Source organism: Erpetoichthys calabaricus, chromosome 15 (assembly GCF_900747795.2).
Source record: "Erpetoichthys calabaricus chromosome 15, fErpCal1.3, whole genome shotgun sequence".
NCBI lineage: Eukaryota > Metazoa > Chordata > Cladistia > Polypteriformes > Polypteridae > Erpetoichthys > Erpetoichthys calabaricus.
The window spans coordinates 19,544,415-19,568,145 of NC_041408.2; the positions used below are offsets into that span (position 1 = coordinate 19,544,415).

At 44.5% G+C, this 23,731-nt stretch overlaps 1 protein-coding gene across 5 annotated transcripts in view; it reads left to right on the forward strand.

Annotated features, from left to right (window-relative positions):
* Nucleotides 1–209: 209 nt before the first annotated feature.
* The window catches only part of LOC114665623 (solute carrier family 22 member 7-like), a 59,051-nt gene continuing 35,529 nt past the window's right edge, over nt 210–23,731 (forward strand). For 2 of the 5 annotated variants that reach the window (XM_028820231.2, XM_028820230.2), the window contains exons 1-5: nt 210–371; nt 486–687; nt 2,775–3,168; nt 13,933–14,036; nt 18,974–19,128. In XM_028820231.2, the coding sequence (XP_028676064.2) occupies nt 2,806–3,168; nt 13,933–14,036; nt 18,974–19,128 (622 nt within the window). In that variant the 5' untranslated portion in view covers nt 210–371; nt 486–687; nt 2,775–2,805. The remainder of the gene's footprint in view (nt 372–485; nt 688–2,774; nt 3,169–13,932; nt 14,037–18,973; nt 19,129–23,731) is intronic. The other 3 variants (XM_028820232.2, XM_028820233.2, XM_028820229.2) reach the window with 3 other exon arrangements.

Consider the following 23,731-nt stretch of genomic DNA (forward strand, 5'->3'; position numbering starts at 1 on the left):
TCGTGGGCGCAGCAGCGCTCATCACTTGACCACACTGTCACCATTTTTGAAGCATACTGGCAAATAAAAGAAATGGTGAATGGGTTTTACAGGATCAGATTGTGTTAATTATTACACAATCTTTTTGTAGATATAAAATGAACCTTTGGGACTGAGCAAGCAAACAAAAAAAAAAGCTATCAACCAGAGAAAGAAAAATATTTGGTGACCTAGCTGGCAAACATGACTCCTCTCCGCAGGGAGCAGGTATTTAGTCTGCCAAGCAGCTTGTGCTGCCCTGGTATGTGCTAACCTGGCATGTCTGCTAATCCTCCATGAAACACGGAGCAGCAGAGCGGCACACGAGGGACGACATTGCACATCTCGAGCAGGTATCTGAAAAATGTGACATTGAGGAGATCGGGGCATGGCATTTATTTCTGAAGTCATTTTGTTTGTATCACTTTACCAGAGTGGCACTGAAGAGCAATGCATTTTCATTTTAGGGTTTATGTGTGGTAAAATCCAGTCTGGGGTGGCACAGTAGGGCACTGTCTAGCTTTGCTGTCCCACAGCCCCGGAATGTGGGGTTCTGTCCCAGTCTGTTCTCAGTCCACAGTACATCAAGTCTGCACAGCGCCCCCCTGTGTCTGTGTCCTTTTTTCTCCAGGTGCTCCGATTTTCTTCAGTCATCCTAAAGACATGAAGGTAAGCTTCACTGGAAATTTGTTAGAATTCCATTAATATATACGGCGGTGGTGGACCGCAATGGCTGCAGGTTTTTGCTCCAAACCAATTGCTAAATAAGAAGCCCTTATTGCTCAAGTAACACTTCTGCTTCACTTTAGTGGTCTCGCTCGTTAAGATTTTGAACCCTTATTGCTTATTTTAGTCTTAAACAGCTGTATTCTTGGTCTTTAATTGCTCCTAATTAGCAATAACATGCACATGACAAAAGAGACCAGCATTTCTCCATTTACACCTGTGTGTATTTATCATGCACTATTGGGTTTAATTAAATACTTGGAAGGAAAGTGAAGAGCAAAAAGTGAAGGACTGAGAATTACTCCTCCATTTTAGCATTCAAATCATTTGGATGATATCCATAGAAAGAGGGAGAAAATCTAGGATATGAGAATTACCTGACATGGCAGAGTTAAAGCACTAACAAGCCATGAAATTAAATTATTGGCGATAATTGCTTTCTAATTAGGCGACTGGGTTAGAACAAAAACCTGCAGCCACTGTGGCCCTCCAGGACTGAGATTGAGGACCCCTGGTGTAAAGCAACAGCGGACAAAGTCAGTCCTGGAGGGTCAGAGCAGCAGCAGGATTTTTGTTCCAACCCGACTGCTTAATTAGAAACCAACCCATGGCAGTTTGAGATCTTATTTAATGCCTTGGCTTGTAAGTATGTCATTCTGCCACGTCAGGTCATTCTTTTATCGTACATTGTTTTCCAGGGATATCATGCAAATGATTTGTAGGCTGAAGTAGACTGGTAGTCTCGTGGGGCCAGACGTGATTCTCAAATGAGAGCACACAACTGGTGGACAGCCCGTTAAAAAGTGTGTAGTGAGTAGCAGAGAAATCTGCCTCTGCATAGGCCATGCTGACAGGGCTCTTCCTAAAACACCCGTGGCAATTCCTCCAGTCCATGTGTTTTAAACCACTGTTGGGGTTTCAAGGAGAAAGCAAAGATACAGAATAACAAAACAATACTTAAGAGAAACTAAAAAGCTAAAATTGCTGTTACCGTTTCAGGAGCTCAGTAGCACACAAGGTAACTGAAGCCAAATGATTCATTTCTACATTATAATGAATGAACGTCATCACAGACCACTGCGGCTACTTGACCCCACACATCTGAGACGTATCTCTGTCTGCTAAGATATCTTTCTGTCATTTGAACTACTGCTTCACAGTGTGGCATAATAACAGCAAGCAGTCACTAGATAATCATTGTGGTCTGTGGATATACAGCATGTTGAAACACTGTGGCTCTATTCTGTGTAGCCTGCAGCTGGGGCCCTTGCCCGGCCGGGATGCCTCCACACTGAGAAGACCGAGGGCTCTAACGTGGCCAGAGTGTTACCTCCCCCGGGATGCTAGATGGCAACCACCCTGGGTTGCAGTGGTGCCCTGGACTCCCGCAGGGCTTCATGGGAGTTGGAGTTTGGTGCAGCCCTGTTGGGATTCACAGGCGCCGCCAAGGGATGCTGCAGCAGGAGCTGCTGAGCCTTTATGGGCAGTTCTTCTGCCACACCTGGAAGTGCTGCCGGAAATGAGTCATCAAGCACCTGGAGCACATCCAGTTCTTCCTGCCTTGTGCCCTATACTCGCTGCCTCACGTCCCTGCTCAGATTACTGTAAGTTTGGAAGATGGATGGACGGATGATATAACATTACACTATTGTTTATACCTAAATAACTGTTACAATATTCTAAACCACATGGCCTGCAGTTACATTTTTACGTTTCTAATTAACTTTGTTCAATTTTTCCTTTGCCCCCCCCCCCCCCCCCCCCCCCATATTACACATTCTTTTTGATATTGAAATTTATTAAAGTAAGATAAGGTGCTATTAAACTCTCAGTGCAGGCTAGGATTTTCTTAAAACCATAGGCACAATGGAGGGACTGTTTCCTAACATTTTCTACCACATGACTAAACAAAAGCTGTATATCGGTGAAAGAGTGCAAAAGGGCCTTCTACTTTAAGTAAAAGTAACAAATTAAACACAAGGCAGCCCCCTCACATGACTCACTCCCACGTACTTGAATCTCTCCTGCAGCCGTCTGCATCACAGATCATCTCAAGCCACCATGAGGTTCGAAGAGCTCCTTTCTGAGGTGGGTGGATTCTCTTGGTTCCAGCTGAGGATTGTCCTTCTACTTTGTATCCCAAGAATCATTCTGCCCTTCCATTTTCTTCTACACAACTTCATCTCGGCGGTGCCGTCCCATCGCTGTTCACTTTACCCATCAGAGAATGCAAGCACCTTCTACATGGACACAGAGAGGCTGAAGGGAAGCATCCCGAGAGAGGCCGACGGCTCTCTCAGCTCCTGCAGGGCCTTCTTGCCACAGCAGTCCACTAACGCCTCTGAAGGACCTTCAGCACTTCTTCCTTGCCAGTATGGCTGGGTGTACGATAAAAGCCAACTGACGTCCACCACAGCGACTGAGGTAAGAGCATGCTAAATGAGAACATCAATGTTAGGCAATCTGAGTAAAATGAATGACATATGCAGTATCTATCTACCATATAGTGCCTTTAATCTGACTAATTATCATGTAGTTCCTGAATCTGTCTATCATATAGTACCTTTCATTTCCATCTATCTATTGTGAAGAAGCACAAGACTCGTATAAAGGTTTGGGGTTTCCGGCCCCGTATACTGTAAAACTGCAACAGAAATATTCACTATTATATTCATGCGTTCAACCAAAGACAATCATCCCTTCGCAGAGGGGAACTTAAATAAGGGGGGACCGGAAACTGGTGACTGGAATGCTGGGAGGAACCGAGGAGCGTTGTGGGTAATGACGTCATCATCATGTGCCAGAGGAAGGGACGGAAACACGGAAGTGGTTACGGGTGGATTGAAATGGCATCTTGAGCTTGTTTTACTGGGTTGTTGCATCAGGTTTTCTGCGGGAATAAAAGAAGAAAAGGTTAGTACTCCGTCTCCTACCCCTGGCCGGCTGTACGCTGTTCATCGGGTCTTTCCGCGGCCCCCTAAGCGCGCGTGCGTGACATGACCCCCCCCTCCAGCCCAGACCCGCTGGGTCGGGCGGCCCGAACCGAGAGGTCGTGAACCCGGGAGAGAGCATCAGCATTGGCCTGCAGGGCGCCCCGACGATAGGTGACGGCGAACTTGTACGGCTGTAGGTCCAAAAACCACCTGGTGACCCGGGGGTTCGTCTCCCGGTGAACAGCCATCCATTGGAGGGCGGCATGGTCCGTCACAAGGGTGAACTCCCGGCCCAACAGGTAATACCTCAGGTGCGTCACCGCCCACTTGATCGCGAGGGCCTCCCGCTCCACCGCAGCGTATCTCGTCTCCCGGTCCAGCAGTTTCCGGCTCAGGTACACAATAGGGTGTTCGACAACGTCGACGCTTTGGCTCAGCACGGCGCCAAGACCTGTGTCCGAAGCATCGGTCTGGAGGACAAAGGGAAGAGAAAAATCAGGGGTTCGCAATATTGGTGCCGAGGTTAGGGCCAACTTTAGGTCACTAAAGGCTCGGTCAGTAAGGGGATCCCATACCACATGCAAAGGGGCCCTCTTCTTTGTCAAATTAATCAAGGGTGCGGCCCTCTCGGAGAAACGAGGTACAAACCGGCGGTAGTAGCTCGCTAACCCCAAGAAAGCTTGCACCTGCTTCTTGACTGTCGGACGGGGCCATTCAAGGATGGTCTTAATTTTGGAACATTGTGGTTTCACCAGTCCCCCGCCCACCAGGTAGCCCAAATATTTGGCCTCAGTCAACCCGAAATAACATTTACGCGGATTAATGTGGAGGCCGGCCTTCGCTAGTGTTAAGAGGACGGCGTAAACCTGCAGGATATGGTCCTCCCAGGTGCCGGAATAGATGACAATGTCATCCAGGTAGGCAGCACAATAAGGCTGATGGACTCTTAGCAGTCTGTCCACCAGACGTTGGAAGGTCGCTGGCGCACCATGCAGCCCAAATGGGAGAACCTTATACTGCCAATGCCCACTAGGGGTACTAAAGGCTGTTTTCTCTTTGGCGGATGCCGTTAAGGGAATCTGCCAGTATCCTTTTGTCATGTCAAGAGTAGTCAAATATTGAGCCGTACCCAGGCACTCGAGGAGCTCATCTACGCGAGGCATAGGGTAGGCATCAAACTTGGAGACCTGGTTCAGACGTCTAAAGTCATTACAGAACCTCCAAGAGCCATCGGGCTTAGAAACGAGGACGATGGGACTGGACCAAGGGCTGTGGCTTTCTTCAATCACATCCAATGCGAGCATTTTTTTAATCTCCAGTTCCACCTCAGCTCGTTTTGCTTCCGGGAGTCTATAGGGGCGTTCCCGCACTACCTTTCCTGGGTCAGTCACGATGTCATGTTCAATCAGCGAGGTGCGTCCTGGCGCCTCACTGACCACCTCCGGAATGGACAGGACGACTGATTCCAGTTCCCGTCTTTGGGGGGCAGTCAAATTGGGTCCGAGGTTAAGGTCTACCTTTTGCGTGAAAAGGGAGAGGGCGTTCCCTGGGGGGGAATTGTCCTCCCTGTCTCTCCAGGGTTTCAACAAGTTGACATGATATACCCTCTCGCTCGGCCGACGATTTGGTTGTTTCACCAGATAGTCAACGAGCCCTTTTCTCTCTTTCACCTCGTACGGGCCTAGCCAATGAGCCAATAATTTAGAATGAGAGGTGGGCACGAGCACCATTACACGATCCCCCGGCTGGAATTCCCGGAGGGTGGTGTTTCGATTATACAGACGCGCCTGCGCTGCCTGAGCCTGTGACACGTTTTCTTTTAGTAGAGGCCGAACTTTCGCTAACCGTTCGCGCATTTGCACGACGTACTCCAAAATATTGGGTGAGGGAAGTGCCTCTCCTTCCCAACCTTCTTTGAGCAAATCCAATATACCCCGGGGTTGGCGGCCATACAATAATTCAAAAGGGGAAAACCCTGTGGAGGCTTGTGGCACCTCCCGGTAAGCAAACAGGACCGGGGTAACAGCTGGTCCCAGTCCCTACCGTCCGCGTCGACTACCTTGCGGAGCATCTGTTTCAGGGTTTGGTTAAAACGTTCCACTAACCCATCCGTCTGAGGGTGATACACAGATGTTTTTAGATGCTTAATACGGAGTAACTTAGCAACCTCCCTGAACGTATCCGAAGTAAATGGTGTACCCTGGTCCGTTAGGACTTCTTTGGGTATACCTACTCGGGAAAATAGGAGAACTAGTTCCCGTGCGACATTTTTTGTAGTAGCAGAGCGCAACGGAACCGCCTCCGGGTATCGGGTTGCGTAATCTACCATGACTAGTATATATTTAAAGCCACGGCTTGAAGGCAGCAGGGGGCCAACAAGATCGACTCCGATCCTTTCAAACGGGACATCGATAAGGGGAATCGGAATGAGTGGAGCACGGTCCCTTCGGGGAATCTGCCGTAACTGACACTCGGGGCAAGACTGACAGAAACGGCGGACCTCCGCATTGATTCCGGGCCAATAAAACCGGAGCTTAATTCTCTCCAGTGTTTTCTCGGCGCCGAGATGGCCGCCAAGGAGGTGGGCGTGTGCTAGCTCACAAACCTCCCGCCGGTAGGTTCGTGGCACTAGCAACAGCTTCCGCACCTCGCCTTCATGATCCGCCACTCGATACAACAGATCATTTTCCAAGACAAAGCAGGGCCCTGAAGGTATGGGACCACGCGGCATGTCGCCGTTAACTGACACAATATTATTTCGGGCCACCTTTAGAGAGTCATCATTCCATTGCTCTCGTTTGAATGCGGCTGGGGTGGACTTAAACTGACTATCCACCCAGCATAACGGATCCAGGGGACTGGCGCAGACCCGCTGTGCTTGAACTTCCTGTTCAGGGTCCGTCACCAAAATATTTCCCCCCCTGGAACTTCCGTCATCAAGGGTGGCCGTAGAGCACGGCGTGAGAGCCGCGGGGACGGCAGCCTGCCCGTCCATAATAAGACCCAATCCGGCGGCGGGAGTGACGACGGTCTTACCGCAATTGCTATTAGACCAGTCTTGTCCTAATATAACTGGAAAGGGGGGATCGGGGAGCACGGCAACTTGGAGCCGTCTTGGTTCGCCCTTCCAGGTTATATAGCATTTGGCGGACCTATACGACTTAGTCTTGCCATGCACACACGTAACTTTCACCCACCGGGTCATCCACTGTTGCGGTAAAACAAAACGGCGAGCAACAATGGTAATGTTACTCCCGGAATCGAACAGTGCCACCACCGAGTGTCCATTAACCAATACCACTCCCGTGTTAGGAACAGCCAAGGGATTAGACAGAGCACAGTACCTTTCTCCTTTAACCCAGGTGCAATCCATCGGCTCCACATTTTGCGGACAGGCAGGTAGGGTATGCCCGACTTCACCACACTTGAAACAGCGCGGCAAAGCCGGGGTTCTTTCTTTGAGCTTACCCGGAGGTTCCCCACTGCGTCGGAAGGGCTCAGGGTTGGCGACGCGTCCCTGTCGGGTACCACGAGCAGACCTATCAGCCGCTCCGCCTCGGTTCACCGCCAGTTGACGCTCCAAGACATCCAGGAGACTTTTCATGTCCGTAAACGGGTGTCGTCGGACCTGCTGGGCGAGATAATCTGGCATGCCATTAATGAAGCCCTCACAGGCTACTTGCTCAACTATATGTCGGCCTTGATTGACGTCTGGCCGTAGCCAGCGTCCCATCTTGCTCCAGAACTCAAAGCCCTGGGCACGGCCGGGGCGATCGGGATCATACCTCCATTGCCTCCACTCACTCGCCTGCTGGTCCGACGTGATGCCGTATCGGCTTAATATTTCAGCTTTTAGGAGATCATACTGGGCGGCTTCCTCAACGGGTAGGTCATGATAGGCCTTCTGCGCGATCCCCTTCAAATACGGCGCCAGTATGGACGCCCATTCCGCGCGCGGCCACTGGTTGCGAGAGGCAGTCCTCTCGAACGTGGACAGGTATGCCTCTATGTCATCGGCATCTGTTAGAGACACAATAGGAGGAGGAGGAGGCCGCGCGGGCTCCGGTCTAGCTGCTTCGGCTGCGGTGAGCCGGGTTTGCGTTTCCGCCAGTTCCTGCTCGGTGGCGGCTTGTTTCTGCTGCAGGGTGTGCAGCTGGGTCGCTAGGTTGGTAAGCACGGTATTCAGGTCCTGTCCTTCGGTCATATTTCGGACTTTTCTATCCTGCCGACTACGCCAGATGTGAAGAAGCACAAGACTCGTATAAAGGTTTGGGGTTTCCGGCCCCGTATACTGTAAAACTGCAACAGAAATATTCACTATTATATTCATGCGTTCAACCAAAGACAATCATCCCTTCGCAGAGGGGAACTTAAATAAGGGGGGACCGGAAAAGGTGACTGGAATGCTGGGAGGAACCGAGGAGCGTTGTGGGTAATGACGTCATCATCATGTGCCAGAGGAAGGGACGGAAACACGGAAGTGGTTACGGGTGGATTGAAATGGCATCTTGAGCTTGTTTTACTGGGTTGTTGCATCAGGTTTTCTGCGGGAATAAAAGAAGAAAAGGTTAGTACTCCGTCTCCTACCCCTGGCTGGCTGTACGCTGTTCATCGGGTCTTTCCGCGGCCCCCTAAGCGCGCGTGCGTGACACTATCTATCTATCACATAGATAGATAGATAGATAGATAGATGGAAATGAAAGGTACTATCTATCTATCTATCTATCTATCTATCTATCTATCTATCTATCTATCTATCTATCTATCTATCATATAGTACCTTTCATTTCCATCTATCTATCTATCTATCTATCATATAGTACCTTTCACTTCCATCTATCTATTATATAGTGCCTTTCATTTCTATCTATCTATCTTTCTGTGTTATCTTCTTATCTTCCAATTGCCTCTATTTGTATAAGAAGCATTAACTCAGTTTTTGGTAGATTCTGAGGTTTTCCCCTTTTCCGAGTAATACAGACAAATGCTACTATTAACACATTTTAAAACAAACAGCACAGGACATTGTACCGACTGGTGTCCATCTGTGCCATTGCCTGTCTCTGATGTCCTAACTCACTTGTCCTGTTCTGCTCATATTTGGCCAGCAGCTCACGGACGTCAGTTGCATTCACAACTTCTCTGAAGTTTTCATAGCAGCTCCAATCAACATCTTCAGCTACTTCCACTTGTTTTTCTCGACACCGGCTATATGTTCCTTCTTTTATTGCCATTTCTCCAGCTTGCTCTGACACACAATGTGCTTTTTTTCTTTTTTTTTTCTAAATCATTAACATTTCTGATTAATTCACTCACATGTTCCAAACAAGCCTACACGTTGTGGGAGGCTTTGGACTGTAAGAGAAATATTGCACAACCTAACAGATAAATGAGTGACGGCTGAGCTGCCAATCATTTAACTGCTAAGGAGCAGTCTGGAGCTCAGATGACCGTACTGGAGATAACAGGCCTGCTACAATACTTTTAGATCACATACAATATATCTGTGTATTTTACAAGCGTTCCCTGTTCTAATACAGCATGATTGTGAGTCTATGACAGTGCGGCCATTAAATATTCCTGTACACTGAAACAACTAAAATTGACAGCTCAAATACAGCTTAAATGTGAAAATAAATTCACATATCTGTTTAAGAACATTCATAGTATTACTTGTATTAAATCCTTTTACTGTGAAAATATACAATTTATTTAAAGTATTTTTATAGGGTTTTTGTTCAGTGCCTCTAAAATGGACAAGCTGCCTGTCCCTGTCAGTCCATGTACTGCTGTAACTTAGTGGCTGCTGTCACCCCCCTGCAGTGGTCATACTGAGTGACGTGGTGGCCAGTTTATCATAAACAATGGTGGGGCTGGGCACAAAATTAGAGGCTTCATTATAAATAATAATACAACAGTAACAGCAATACTCATCAACATTATCAAACTGGTGTGGCATAGGACACACAGACAAGGCAAAATAAAACCGAATGACGGCAGCAGAACTGCAACTAAAGGCTGATTTAAATCAAAGTATAAGCCTCTCTTAAATGAGCTTATATTAAAACATGCGCTAAAACTCCATAAATACTTTCCTCTGTTGTGACAGATGATTATACTCCTGGCACACTGAAAAGTTCTCTACAGCTAGAAAACTGATGGTGTGCATTGACTGGATGGTGATATTGCATTATTTGCGTACTTCAGTGAGGATGTGGGAAACAGTAATCATGTGTAAATGTTGATCAATACACTTGTTATTTTTCAATTTAATTGAATATTATGATTATATTAGATTGGTCAGCCCAGATCAATGGCCTAAGTATAATTTATAAGGTTACCGTTTATGGGATTACATAGTAAACATTTTAATGACGCTGTCATCATCACGTTGGCAGGTTAAATAAAGAGCTACCCAAGCTTACACTTATTTATTTCACCATTCAAAAATATATATTTTTTTTTACTTATGTGAATAAAATTTCATCCTTTTACTGAAATGTGAAATGCAAAAGGAAAAAATAAATCTGCCAATACAGCCCAGTTGCAATGGGTTTTCTGTCATATGACACCTCAAATGCGTCCTTTTCTGAGCAAGTCTTGCAGACACCTTTGAGCACTCGCCATCGTGAGCTGAACACTTCACAAATGCCTGCACTGGAAACAATTTGAAGCCAGCATGGAGCTGGTATATTCAGGGTTGTTTATTAGGTTGCAACTGTCGGATGAATTAGTTTTTCTTAACTTTGCAGATTCAGGGTAGACATCAGTTTACGGCCATATTGGATTTAAATCACACTTTTAACTGCAGTCTGGATGGGGCCTGTCTGGGCTGTAAAGTCAAATGCAGTTGGTTTGAGCTTCTCTACTCATTTTTACCACCACAACACACCTTTACATAGCACTTTTTTTTGCTACTCAAAGTGCTTAGTCAGAGGGTTGCCACTTCAAACAACACTAATATGTAGCACCCACCTGTATGATGCAACGACAGCCATTATTGCGCCAGTACACTCATCACCATACATTAGCTGTTAGGTAGTGAAGTGGTGAGAGAGATAGTTAGCCAATTAGGCACAGGGGATGACCAGGGGGCCAGAATGTCTAGGGTGAGGTGGACAATTTAGCCAGGACATAGGGGTATGCCCTATTCTTTATGGAGGATGCTCAGGGATGTTTTCTGACCACAGAGAGTCAGGACCTCGGCTTTATGTCTCATCTGAAGGACGGCGCCATTTTTACAGCACAGTGTCCCCGTCACTGCATTGGGGCATTGGGATCCACATTCAGACAACAGGGTAAGTGGCCCCCCATGGCCTATTGAACACCTCTTCCAGCAGCAACCCAAGCTTTTCCTAGATGGCCTCCCATCCAAGTACTGGCCGGGCCTGAACATGCTTAGCTTCAGGTGGATGACCTGATCTGAAGTGCATGCATGAAGCAGGAAAATGAACATCAATACCGTGGACAGACGTGTGCTGCTGTTACTCTCGAAAACTCTTTGTGGCGAGATGTTATGAACTGCGTTATGCAAAATTTAAAGTTTGAAAATGAAAAGATTTCTCACAGTTTTAAAGGTCGTATATAAATAAGGCCTGGACGTGTAAGCTATTCTCATTTAACAATTTTGTATTTGTATTTCATAACATAAAAAAGTGCCACCCTTACCAAAGCTGCCTAGTGTCACTCACTCATCGCCTCACCCCACATGCTGGCTCTGTCCCTTATCCATGCATCCAATCACTGAATCCATTAATTGAATTTCAGACTTGTGGGAAGATGGACTCTGCCCTGTTAATATTAGATGCGAGGCAGCGTCTGCCCCACTTAATCACAAGGCACAGTCATGAAAAGACCCCAACTCCCTCATATTGGGTCAATTTAAAGTCACCAAATAACATGGCCCACAAATCTTTATACAGGTGGACCTTGAAGTACCTGAAGAAAGCTTTCATGGGCTGGAGTTAAACTCTGAAGCAGCAGTGCTAACCACAGGACCATCAAGCTGTGCCATCTGTTGTGAACAAATGATATGGAGGCTCTTGTTGTAATCCAGAGAGGTGCCAAGTCAAAAGAAAAAGTACAGAGAATGGACAAACAAATGGAGAATGTAAATTGTAGCACAAACAGATACATAACAATAACCCTCTCTGGGCTTACATCTATTGGTTCCTGTCAACTCCTGAAAATGCAGGATGACTTTCTCATCAATCTGGACACTTTATTACTTCACTTCTGTTTTCTTAACTCTCTCACGTCTGTTTGTCCTGCCAGTCCAAAGCCCGGCCTCTGTGACACATTTAAACCCCATGCTAGGTCAGTTCACGTGAGCCCCCTGATTATCGCCAGGGTAGCTTCTACATAATAAAAAGCCAGCTGGTATACCGTAGTGCCCTCTGGTGGCTGCAAACAGAAGTGCACCCCTGAGTGTAATGAGCACAGATGATGCTCATCCTGAAGGACTTGAAAATGTTCTTTTCTGGGATCTGCAAATGTGGCACATTTTGGGTTAGGGTTATAAGTGAGACAAACAAGGGAAGGTCAGCAACCAGAAAAAAAAGAAAATTAATAAAAAATATTTCAAATGTGTACAGATTAATGGGGCGGCACGGTAGCACAGTCCTGCCTTGCGCCCTGTGCTGGCTGGGATTGGCTCCAGCAGACCCCCGTGACCCTGTGTTAGGATATAGCGGGTTGAGCAATGACTGACTGATAACTACAGATTAATATAAAAAAATCAAAACCGTATCTTCTAAAGAAAACTGAACTAGTACACTGAGACGTCAAAGGCCTGGGTCTTGGAGACATCGCAGCTTGCACTACATTCAGTGACAAGAAGGTGTCTACTCTTCCTCCCATATGTGAATTGTGCAGCGATTGTGGGTGATTTATCATCTCACTGAACTGAGAGCAGGCTTTAAACAACAAATTTAGGCCTCAGAGCTCTAGTGAAACAACCTGGCTCCTAACTCCATAATCAGTTTCCATAAGACTGACGATAAATAGGTAAAGCTTTTAAAACTCATAGCTAAGAAAGGGAGAGGTTAACCATGAAAAGCCCTGGCCAAAAATTGCACAACAGTGATTTTTTCATTTATTTAAAGATTTTGTTTTCAAAAATTCAGAACCAAAAATAAAAGCAAAAGTATGTCAAAAGGGAAATGCTTAAAAAGGCAAACCTCAAAAGAGAACAAAGTTATTCCATGATCTAGAATCTTAATCCTAATTAAAGCCAGAGTTCCGTACACAAAACATTGTTCAGAAAGACTTACAAAGAGCTGATAAATAAAAGTATACACTAATGTCACCATGTCAGCACTGAGGCTGTGACAGGCTTTTAAGTAATGATCCGGTAAACTGACGTAGGCTTGGGACAGCCCCACAGCTACAGCATTACGGAGGCCCCGTCCCCTTAGGCTCAACATAAACAGAACAGAGTACCAATTACAACATAGGATAATATTATTGAATTATACAAAACATAAAAGAGAAAAACAAAATATAATAAATAATAAAATTTACAAAATAATATCCACATCTAAACTAGTAGATTAAATAAAAGGAGAAGAAGAAGAAGAAGACTAAGCTAGTGAGGAAACCCTGGCTATAGCACAACAGTGGATTAGGAACACCATTATGATGAGGTGCCATGCCCCCTGGTGTTGAGATGAAGTAGTGGCAGCTTCTGTCTGGTGCCAGTATACTAAAGTAGTCTCTGAACTGCTGTTAATCCGGGCAACCTATTATATTTTTTGGCAGTAAAACCACCATTGGTGCCAGTTCTTTCCCACGTATTCTCTGTTAACCTTTAAACCCAATATACCATCCGTCCATTAATCCATTATTTAACTCTCTTAATCCTGTTCAGAGTTATGGGGATTGAATATCGTGATAAATTAAAAACAAAGGCATTAGGTCATCTTGCAATGTCTCTCCTTTGCCAATTCAAAATTAAAATGTTTACGAGAAGGCCCGGGGAGAGTTCTCTTTTCTCGTTGAAGGGCAGGGCCACCCTGGAATGGGATCGTCCCGAGAGAAAGCGTTACGCTTCTGGCGGAGTCCGGAGAGCTTTCGCCGGCCCTTGAGAATCCGGGGGAGATGGTGTAAATCTCGCACCGGGTGAGTTTTATTGGTGTCAGCAATAAAAACAAACCAGATCATCAACTGCCCCATATAAGAGAGCCTGACTCTGATTGTTGGCCCCTACTGCAATTTCTAAAGTTGCTCAGTGTGATTCTCTCCTTTTTGTTGGCAGTGGGATTTGGTGTGTGATAATAAAACACAGAATCAGGTCCTGGCAATGTACTTCTTCATTGGCGTCACCCTGGGAGCGATCATTTTTGGATATTGCTCAGATAAGTATGTTACTTTTTGTTCTGTTTGTTTTCCTGCTCTTGTCTATTCTTCACTATTTGCAGGCTGGGTGTTCTCTGGACGCTAAGGTATCCATACATTTTTTTCAAATGCCTTCTGAAATTTTTACTAAAATGCTTTCATTTTTCTTCTACGACTCTCATTATAACAAAGAAGCCATTCAGCAAGACTCGTTGGCTTTTGAATCATTTTCTTAATACAATTGTTTCTCAACCACTAACTTGTGGGTTGCCGCCGGTGGATCAGTTTGCCATTGCTGGATCACAAATGGGTTGCCTAAGCAATCGATAGCACTGCACAATATGCTGCTTGGTTTCTAAGTGAGCTCGTTTCATGAAGGGGGACAACTCCACCCTGCTCCACCGATTACACTCATTTCAAAAAGGGGGCAGTTTGCTTTGACTGATATTGGGTAGTCAATGAATTTAAAAAGGCTAAACAGGGTCGCAGGGCCATAAAGCTTGAGGAGCACTGTCTTAGTGTAATAAGTGCAGATCTACTGGAATAAGTGGGCATTACACTTTGTTTAATGGGGAATTCTGGCATTTTGCTTCCTTGTATCTACCTGACAAGTGTCTAATGCTGAGCCTTTTCAATGGGGGTGACCCAGTAGATAGCACTGCTGCCACGCAGCTCGAGGGGCACGAGTTCAACACCCAGCTCACTTCCTGTCTGTGTGAAATCTGCACATTCTCCCATGTCCATGTAAGTTGACTGTGGTTCTTTGGTTTCCTCCTACATTCCATGATGTGCAGGTTAGGGTAACTTGTGATTCTGTCAAATTAAGAGAAATGTGAAGATGCACAGTAGCATCCCACCCCATTTTTTTTTCCTTTCTGTCAGGATATTTTTACCAACGTGAGATTAATTTGTTTCTAATGTCCTGTTTGTAGAACATCCCATCTAAATTAAGATAAATGCATTTATCACTTGTATCCAGTAGGGGGCGTTAGCTCCCATGTTGGAATAAGTTCTTTTGTAATTGCAGCATGTTACATACATAACCCGAAACTATATAGATATGATATTAAAAGGCGATACCCCTCCCTTAGTGATAAGGCGATAAGAAATCACATAGGAGAAATAACTTAGCTTTCTTTAATGATGCTTTACACAACGAGGAAGCCATGACAAGACCTCTCGAGCAGTGGGGGCCCGATATGTAGAGTCTGCCATTTTCATCACTGCGCTGGAAGGGATTTCCGGATTGGATGACGTTATCTTCCATCCATTCATCGGCTTTAAAGGTGTGCCAGGCAATGTTCCAAGGCTTTATACTCTTTCTCCATGTGCAAGCTCCCACTTAGGTAAATCATGCCATTCCAAACAAGGAAAAGAAGATCCAATGTCATGCTGACTCGGACACACAGAAATAGTACAATGCCCATTTTGCAGTTGTCCTTAACTTGTCTTGTCTTAAGATGCTTGGCTAGCAGTTCTAAATCTGGCTTTGTGTTAGCTGTACATGTGAGAAGAAAAGAAAAGCAGATTTAAAATATTTGCACAGACCACAGTGACATATTAAATTTATATTCTAATTACATCGCTGTCCACCATTTTAGAGCTGCAAAAGAGTGAAATGAGCAGGCCATTAACTTGGAATGTTGGAGGACACTCCTTATAAATTAGATAAGAGTTTTACAAACACAAGCCCTCACCTGATGGTCTGGACTGACGCTGTACCTCAACAGAACCTTGGTTTTTAGTTAGTCATAATCCTCAACAACCTGCTGGCTGAGCCGGTCCCCTCAAGCATGGCGCCGGTATGTGCGCCCAATCCATATACACCAGGGGCCTCTATGTATAAACGGTACGTATGCACAAAAATGTTGCATAAGAACACTTCCACGTTCAAATCGTGGTGTATAAAACCTAAACTTGGCGTAAAGCCACGCACATTTCCACAGTAGCTCATGCCCTGTCGTAAACAAGTTCTCCGCTCAGTTTTGCAGACTGGCGGCACCCAGCGTCAAAGCAGTGCTACTGTTCCAGTGTGGTTACCCTTTCTTTTTCAGATCCACATCCCTGACGCGGCTTTATAAATACACTGAAATTAACCTTATATTGTTTATTAGTTTAATGCATCTGATTGTAATTAACCTGTAACAATATAATGGTCCACAGAATGGTCAAACTATTCCAAATACCATAATTGCTTTAGCGTTGTTACTCTCACTGCACCTTCTTCTTCTCCTTTCAGCTGCTCCCATTAGGGGTTGCCACAGCGGATCATCTTTTTCCATATTACTCTCACTGCACCACTCGGGAGTATTTATATCACTGTATCTGAGTGTGAATCACAGCTGTACAGCAGCTCATCGGATAGAGAATTATCGGTATACAGCATCAAGTACACGTTGTCTCAGCCATGCTGTCTATTGAACTGCTCTCATATGACAAACGCTTCAGAGCCTTTCCTGTACAGACCTCGGAGTTCAGAAACAGTTTCATCCCAAGAACTCTAAATGCACTCAATCAGTCCATCAAGTGCTCCTTGTAGAACTGTCTGTACTTATAAGTACAATCACCTCACTGTAAACTTGCGATACAGTTATAATATTGCACTACCTGAGCCACTTTATAAAGCGCATATTTACATATGATGACAATATCATTTTTAAGATGAAATGCAGCAAAATATATTTATTATATTATACAGATAAAACTTTAACATCATTTAAATAATCTGTATTGTTAATAATTAAACATGTGAGGACACGGTGCCGCTGGCTCTCCGTTCACAGATTGTTCGTGCCTTGCACAGTATTCTTGCTGGTGCTGGCGTGACACTGGAAGGATAGATGGAAAGAATAATTAAATACGTACTACGAAGATATTTCAATGTTCCTTAAAAGTTTGGAAGAATCAATGTTCTAAGTTTACAGATGGCTTAACGTCTATTATAGAGCTGATTGCGTGGTGATTGGATATTTGGAGAAAGAAAAGTAAGGACAGGAATTGGGGGTTAGTACATTTGAAAGAGACAGTACTGCTGCAATAAAGTATTTCATCGAAGGTCGCGCATAGCGCAGCAAGCATCTTGCGTGAGACATGAACAATCACTGCACCACCATGTTTCCATGTTTAATAACATGCTTTAACTCCTATCATCATGAAAATGATATCACGTATACATCTCAGTATTTTAATTATTCAGAGAGCTGTAATATTACGAATGTAATAGATTCTGTGTCCTGTCGGAGGCAGAGAAAGCCCGGAAGCACATAGTGATTCACACACATAGAAGATCAAATACAAAACAAAGCATTTAATGTGCTACTTTAGTTACGATGCAATTTGAGAAACTAGTAAATTAAACGATTTTAAGATGAAGTTTATGATGTTCTACTTTAATGACAAAATAAACTACGTGATTAAAGTGGAAATTTCGAGATTAGTGTTGACATTTCGTGCTTTTCGCCCCACTGTGTGCCTATTTGTTTTTCTCTGTACCCTAATAAGCTTTCATATGACACTCAGACGGTGGGCTACGACTCGCCTTTTCACGGCAACTTTGATATGTGACAACTTCTTTTTTATTTCAGGCACTGTGTGACTTTGTGAACTTGAGCTTTTGAGTTTCTCCGACATGCTATGTCACTCGATCAACTTCCTTTTGTTGATTATATCACTGTTTAAACCAACAAATAGTAAGTTTTTCCTTGCCTCCACTTGGTATTCGCTGAAATTCTTCTATTTTCCCTAGTGCTTTTGCCATTGTCTTTTCACAGAAGGCTGAGCTTAAGGAATATTTATATTTATTTGCATATTCAAAGAGGCGTAATTTTGGGAGGAGTTGGGGCAGGACAGAAGGTGCACGCACGTGTGTTACTTTTCACGCTGACCGGGATTTATGTAGCTGAAGAATGTGGAAGATGGCGTACGCACAGCTTTATGCATCTGGATTTTTTTGTGCGTAAGCACATTCCACTTTTGTCCGTACGCCATGTTATAGTGCAAATTCTACGCACAGTGTTATACATGAGGCCCCTGGACCTTAACAGCCTGGATCTCTGCTGCCATGGCCTGTGCAATCATAGCCATGTTGTGTTGCTCTGCCAAAAGTGACTTAAATTCACCTCTTGATATCTGTATAAATTTAATATCACAACTTTAATTCAGGTTTTTCTTTTGTTGAAGTGTGTATACATTTCTGGCCCCTCTGTATATACAGCAGACAACCCCAGGTGCGGTAGCCTGTCAGATATTAAGCTGAGAGGAACTTGACCACAGACACGATCGTAACCAAGAAAACGGCAAGATGCAATGCTGGACATGACGGCTATAAAACATCAGGCTGGACAGGCAAAAATGGAGATGGACTGTGGAGTGGACCAACAGGAGTAAAATACTAAAGGGGAGAGGACATAAGTTTGATATATGAGTTTAAAATCCTGGTGTCGCTTCAGTTTTTCAACTTCAAGCATCACCTTGAAAAACAAACAACAAGATGTCTTCCATTCACCTTAAAATTCATCTGTGGGACTTCCTTGGAAAATTTTAGTGCGATGTAGTCATTTGTAAGTTGCTAAGTGAATAAATATAAATGTTAAGTGTGTAGACGGTGGTAAGCTGAAGGAAGCCAGATTCAAGTACTGTATGTTTTTTTCGAGTATGCTTTGTGCACTAGAATGACTTCAGTTTATAAGGATGGTGGAAAATGCGGTACAGCAGAGAGTGTAGTAGTGTGTATGGTGTGAGTGCGGAGCCAGTTGACAAACTGCCCCCCAAAAGACCTCATTTCTCAAGCACATTGAGAAAGTACCCGAGTAAAAATAGCATTCAAAAGGGACTGATTTAGGCAGATTTGAATGCAAAACCAACTTGAGGACAACAGAAATGAGATGAATGTATGAGTGTAAAGTACTGACATGAATGGTATATGTCAATAAATTTTTTCTTCAAATGTCTTCTCTTAAAAGGTTTGGCTGGAAGGCAATGCTCCTGGTGTTGTTTGTTGCTTCTGCGATTTTTGGGACGATGTCTGCCTTCTCAGTTTCCTACGTGATGTTTGCAGTAACCAGGACCCTGTGTGGCGTGGCCTTGACTGGCATGTCGATCATTTCCATAGTTCTAAGTAGGTAATATTATTTTTATTTTTAATAGTACACACTTTGCAGTTTCTCTCTTTATTTTTATTTACATACGAATAAGAATAAGAATTTGGTCCCAGGAGTCGTGCACCACCATGCCACCCGTCCAGTGAATGTCACTAAATATGAATTCATTCCACACACTAGAAATCCTGACATTTCTATAAACACGAACCTGCTGTGTAGCAGTGTAGTAATCGCCCGATCCGGGAACGCTATTCCTATACTTAACCACCCGAGAGGGCAGTGGACGATATTTGAAGGATAAAATAGCATTACCATATTCGATCCTTGGCCCCTCTTGTTCCCTATGCGTGCCCTTAAATAACTGGCAAAAAAAAAATCAGAAGAAAGTGGGACTGGTAAATATATTGAAATCTGCTGATTACATTTACTTGCCCGGTGCCTGATGCTCATTTGTGATTCCCCCTCCCCACACACCCTCCCCAGCGGCCAAATCCTAACCCCCGATTTGAAACAAACAATAAAGAAAAATAAAAAAGAGTTGTTCTCAGAGAAAGCAAAAAGAAATATTTAACGTAGTCCATATGTACGGAGAAGAAACCTGCAGTTCGGTTCCTACCATAGGATGGCATTAGGAAACACAACAGTCCTCTGGTGAAAATGGTTTCTCCGCTGGTTATCACGAAGAAACTCACTCACGAGTCCAACTCACCAAAGAGGAGCACCCAGAGAACACCAGATCCTGTCCTCTTCTCGGGGATTCGTCACACAGATTATTACTTCGGGGTGGCCATCCACAAATAGCAGACGTCCCTGGGTGAAGTCAGATCCTGATGATTCTTAAAGCGCAGATAGTCGCCTCCTTGTCTTCAGCCTTTTCCTTCCCTTTTTCTCCTCTGTGAGATATGGCCGGACATTCATCCCGGCCAATACCCCCAGGCTCCCCCAGATGGAGCCCTCCTTGCAGTATGGTCGGTGCCCCGAATGCCAGCAGGGAATCATGGACCTTGGAGTTTTTCTTCACAGCCCTGCTGGATACCGTGGGGGCCTCCAGGGGACACTGCAAGGAGGCCCAGGGATTTATACTTTCCGTATAGTCCGGAAGTATTTCCAAGTCACGGGAACGAAAGAAATGATGGAAGAAAAAGAGAAGTTTTTACCTGACCCGGAAGTGCAGGATAATCACATGGACTGAGGGCTCAGAAGCACTTCCGGGTCATGGACTATAAAGGACTGTGGGAAATCCCAGACAGGAGCTGAGTTGGGAGGCAGGGTGACTAAGCGTCTGGGAGTGGAGGATTGTTTATTGATTATTGAGTATTGTGGAGTGGAGGGTGCTTTCTGCACATTATAGTACAAATAAATCAAATATTTTGACTTTTATCTGGTGTGTAACGTATTGTCCGAGGGTTCAAGGGAGCGATAGCGCCCCCGATCTATCACACCTCCTTTCCTCGATCTGCCATTCCCCGTAAAAAGAAAAGTTTCCCACCAAAACATCTTTTCCCCACTTGGTTGTTATGGTAACATGACACCGGCAACTGCCAGCTGGAACATTTACTGGCCGGGATCCTCCCAGCACTGGGTCGTCCTCAAAGGTGCCTGAAGGGCAGCCACATTATAAAGTGAAGACAGTCCAGAAGACCAACCTGACTGACAAATTATGTAGTCTTGTAGCGGTCAGGGGCCGCGAAGATTCACACTGTCAAAGATGACGGTGATTTATTTATTTTAATAGCAGAGATCCCAGGAACGTCCCCAGCCTTGGATCGACCCACACACACACTCACCACAGAGACAATAAAGCACACTGGGTATGGCAAACAATTACAAATATAATGACCCGAAATAAGTAATGAAATAGTAATACCACCCCTGACCCCTTTGGCGATATTACACATAAACAAAATAAACACAAACACCACACAGCAAAGTCCATATATACGAAACAGGTTGAAAGACGAAAAGTGACCAAGTTAAGTCCAGCGATCTGTATGTTGAAATGGAGAAGGAAAAATACAGTCCCACCGGTAGTTACTGATGATGTTGATGGTTGATTCAGGAGCGCTCCACTCTTCCGGAAAACCAAATAATCCAACACAGTATCTCAGTGTACAGGTAGACAGACCATCCAGACCCCAACAAACGAATACAGTCCAAGACAAAATGATTAGAGTTCTAATAACAGCAGGAAAGACGACAAATAACCGCAACAAAAACAAAACAAACTTTTTTCTTTCTCTTTGCCCTCTGCCCTCCTTTTAACTGCCTGTGGCTACCTTTGACCCCAGCAGCCCCAGCAGGGACTGCTGGGAGATGCAGTTCTTAAGTAGCACTGCTACAGTCTTGCTACAGCAGAAGCTCTTTTACAAAACAATAAACCACTGAGGAGCAGGCCTTGAGCTGGGAGTGGAGATATTTTGAATTAACGCAAGAAATAAAAATACATATAACGAGAAACAGAGTAGCTTTGTCGTTTGTGGCACTTTATAAAGTCGAACACCATATTTAGAAAGATTGTTAGTAGCATGGAGGAGAAACCTCAGCAAAGATGGCACGTCTGTATTATTGTGCTATTAAATATAGACAGACTCATTCATAAGTGACCATCGCCTTTTTGTGACAGCAGGACTCCCAATATCGTTGGCCATTCATGGACATGGTGGCAGAAATAAAAAGTCACCCAGTGCTTGCCTGGCTTACCGGAGAGGCCTTACAAACAAAAAGCCGTTTGTGCACATTGGAAATTCTTATATAGAGTGGACATTTTATCTCCCACTCAGCTGTTTGTTTCTTATTTTCATTTATTGAACTTAGCGATGACCGTAAGGGCTTTCCAAACAAAGTTCACATTTTTTAGAACTTGACAGGTCAGCTTGTTCACTTTCTTTTGGAACAGGAAATAAATGAAACATCAAAGTAGGTAGATAAGGGAGCCCAAAGAGAATATAAAACTACTCTACCACTGCCAAGCAATGCTGACATGGAACTAAAACAGGTGAGACGTGGAGCGTGAAGCTGAGTAGCCGGCTTCATTTCTAATAATACACAAAGAAAAGTTGGCCTGAGTGTCTTTAATTGTTCCTTTAAAACTACTTTTAACAGCACACATTTATTTCTGTAGGTTTTAGTGTGAGAACATTGTTTTGGAAAGATCTGCAATTATTTTATTTTTCCTGTTTATTATTTACATGACGTGAATCACCTGTCATGCGACTGTGGTCATCACATCTGTGACGTCACTAGAACTTCCAGTATAAATATGGCCACAGCACGAGTAGAGATTATCCTTCAGCTGGATAAAAAATAAACAGCAATCTTAAGTATTAGTTCATTTCGATTCTCCATAAGCCAAGTTGATTTTTGGTTCGCTCCAGTTCTTTGTTTCCCCAATATATTTTTGATTTCCTGTATAAAAGACAGGGGGTGCCACTGAACCCCAAAACTCCAGGCACACCACACTACTCAGTCAGGGCAGGTCAGGTTGGGGAGCATGCACTGGTACAGCAAGTTGCCGCATCCACCACATGACGAAACAGCTTGGGAAACAGTTTGCAACCCCCCCAGGTAGACACGCAGTTCAGTCCCACCCTCCGGAAATGACCCCCTATCTGCCGCTGCCAGGTGTTACGTGGGCATCCCCTTTGGCCTGGTCCAGTCACTCTGGTCCTCAATAATAAGGGTCCTGTGAGCCGGATCACCCTCGGGGAATCGCACCACATGGCCGTAGTGCCGTAACTGACGCTCCCTCACAATTCAGGTAATGTGCCTCATTCGGGACTCCATGCGTAGCACAAAGTCAAACCAGCAGTACCCAAGGATTCTCTGAAGAGACACAGTACAGAAGGAGTCCAGTCTTGGTCTCAGGTCACTGGATAGCGTCCATGTCTCACAACCATATAGCTAAACAGGAAGCACCAGGACTCTACAGACTTGGACCTTTGCCCTTTTGCACAGATAATGGGAGCACCACACACCCGTTTCCAGTGACCTCATGACTCAAGTCTACTACTAGTCAGTCCTAGGAGCATAATAAAGGTTTTTACTTTCACAAAATACCTCAAGCTTGATAAAGAGCCCCGCTCTCCCTGTACGGTTCAGGGTCTGTGATCATTTCAAGTACCAGACCGTTATACGCAGGACTGATTACCTTCTCAGGATGTTATTGAACTCTTTTGCTACTGTTGGACCACAAGGCCTGGTTGCCCCCACAGCATAAAACTTACAATAGCCTATTTGTTCATAGACATCTACTCAAAGAATTATAGAATTTTAAATAATTGTTATTTGCTCTATTAAGTATTGTAACATTTGCCCATTATTTATCTACATTATTTTCCTTTCAACTTTTTTTCACTGTTTCATGTAACTTTTGTTTTTCATCATTGTCTTTTATTGGACGTAGTTAGAAGTTTATTGTGAACTAGCTGATAACCCAGTGGCTTTGCTCACTGAGTGCAAGGGAAAAAAATAAAACGTAGTCTATAAGTTATTAAACAGTAAAACATTAACATTTAAGAAGTAAAGATACATTGAGCACTACTGGAGTGGTTTCGGGTAAACTACATTTTAAAGGCACTATAACACAACAGGTAAGTAACAGATCCCTTGTGAAAGGCGCTA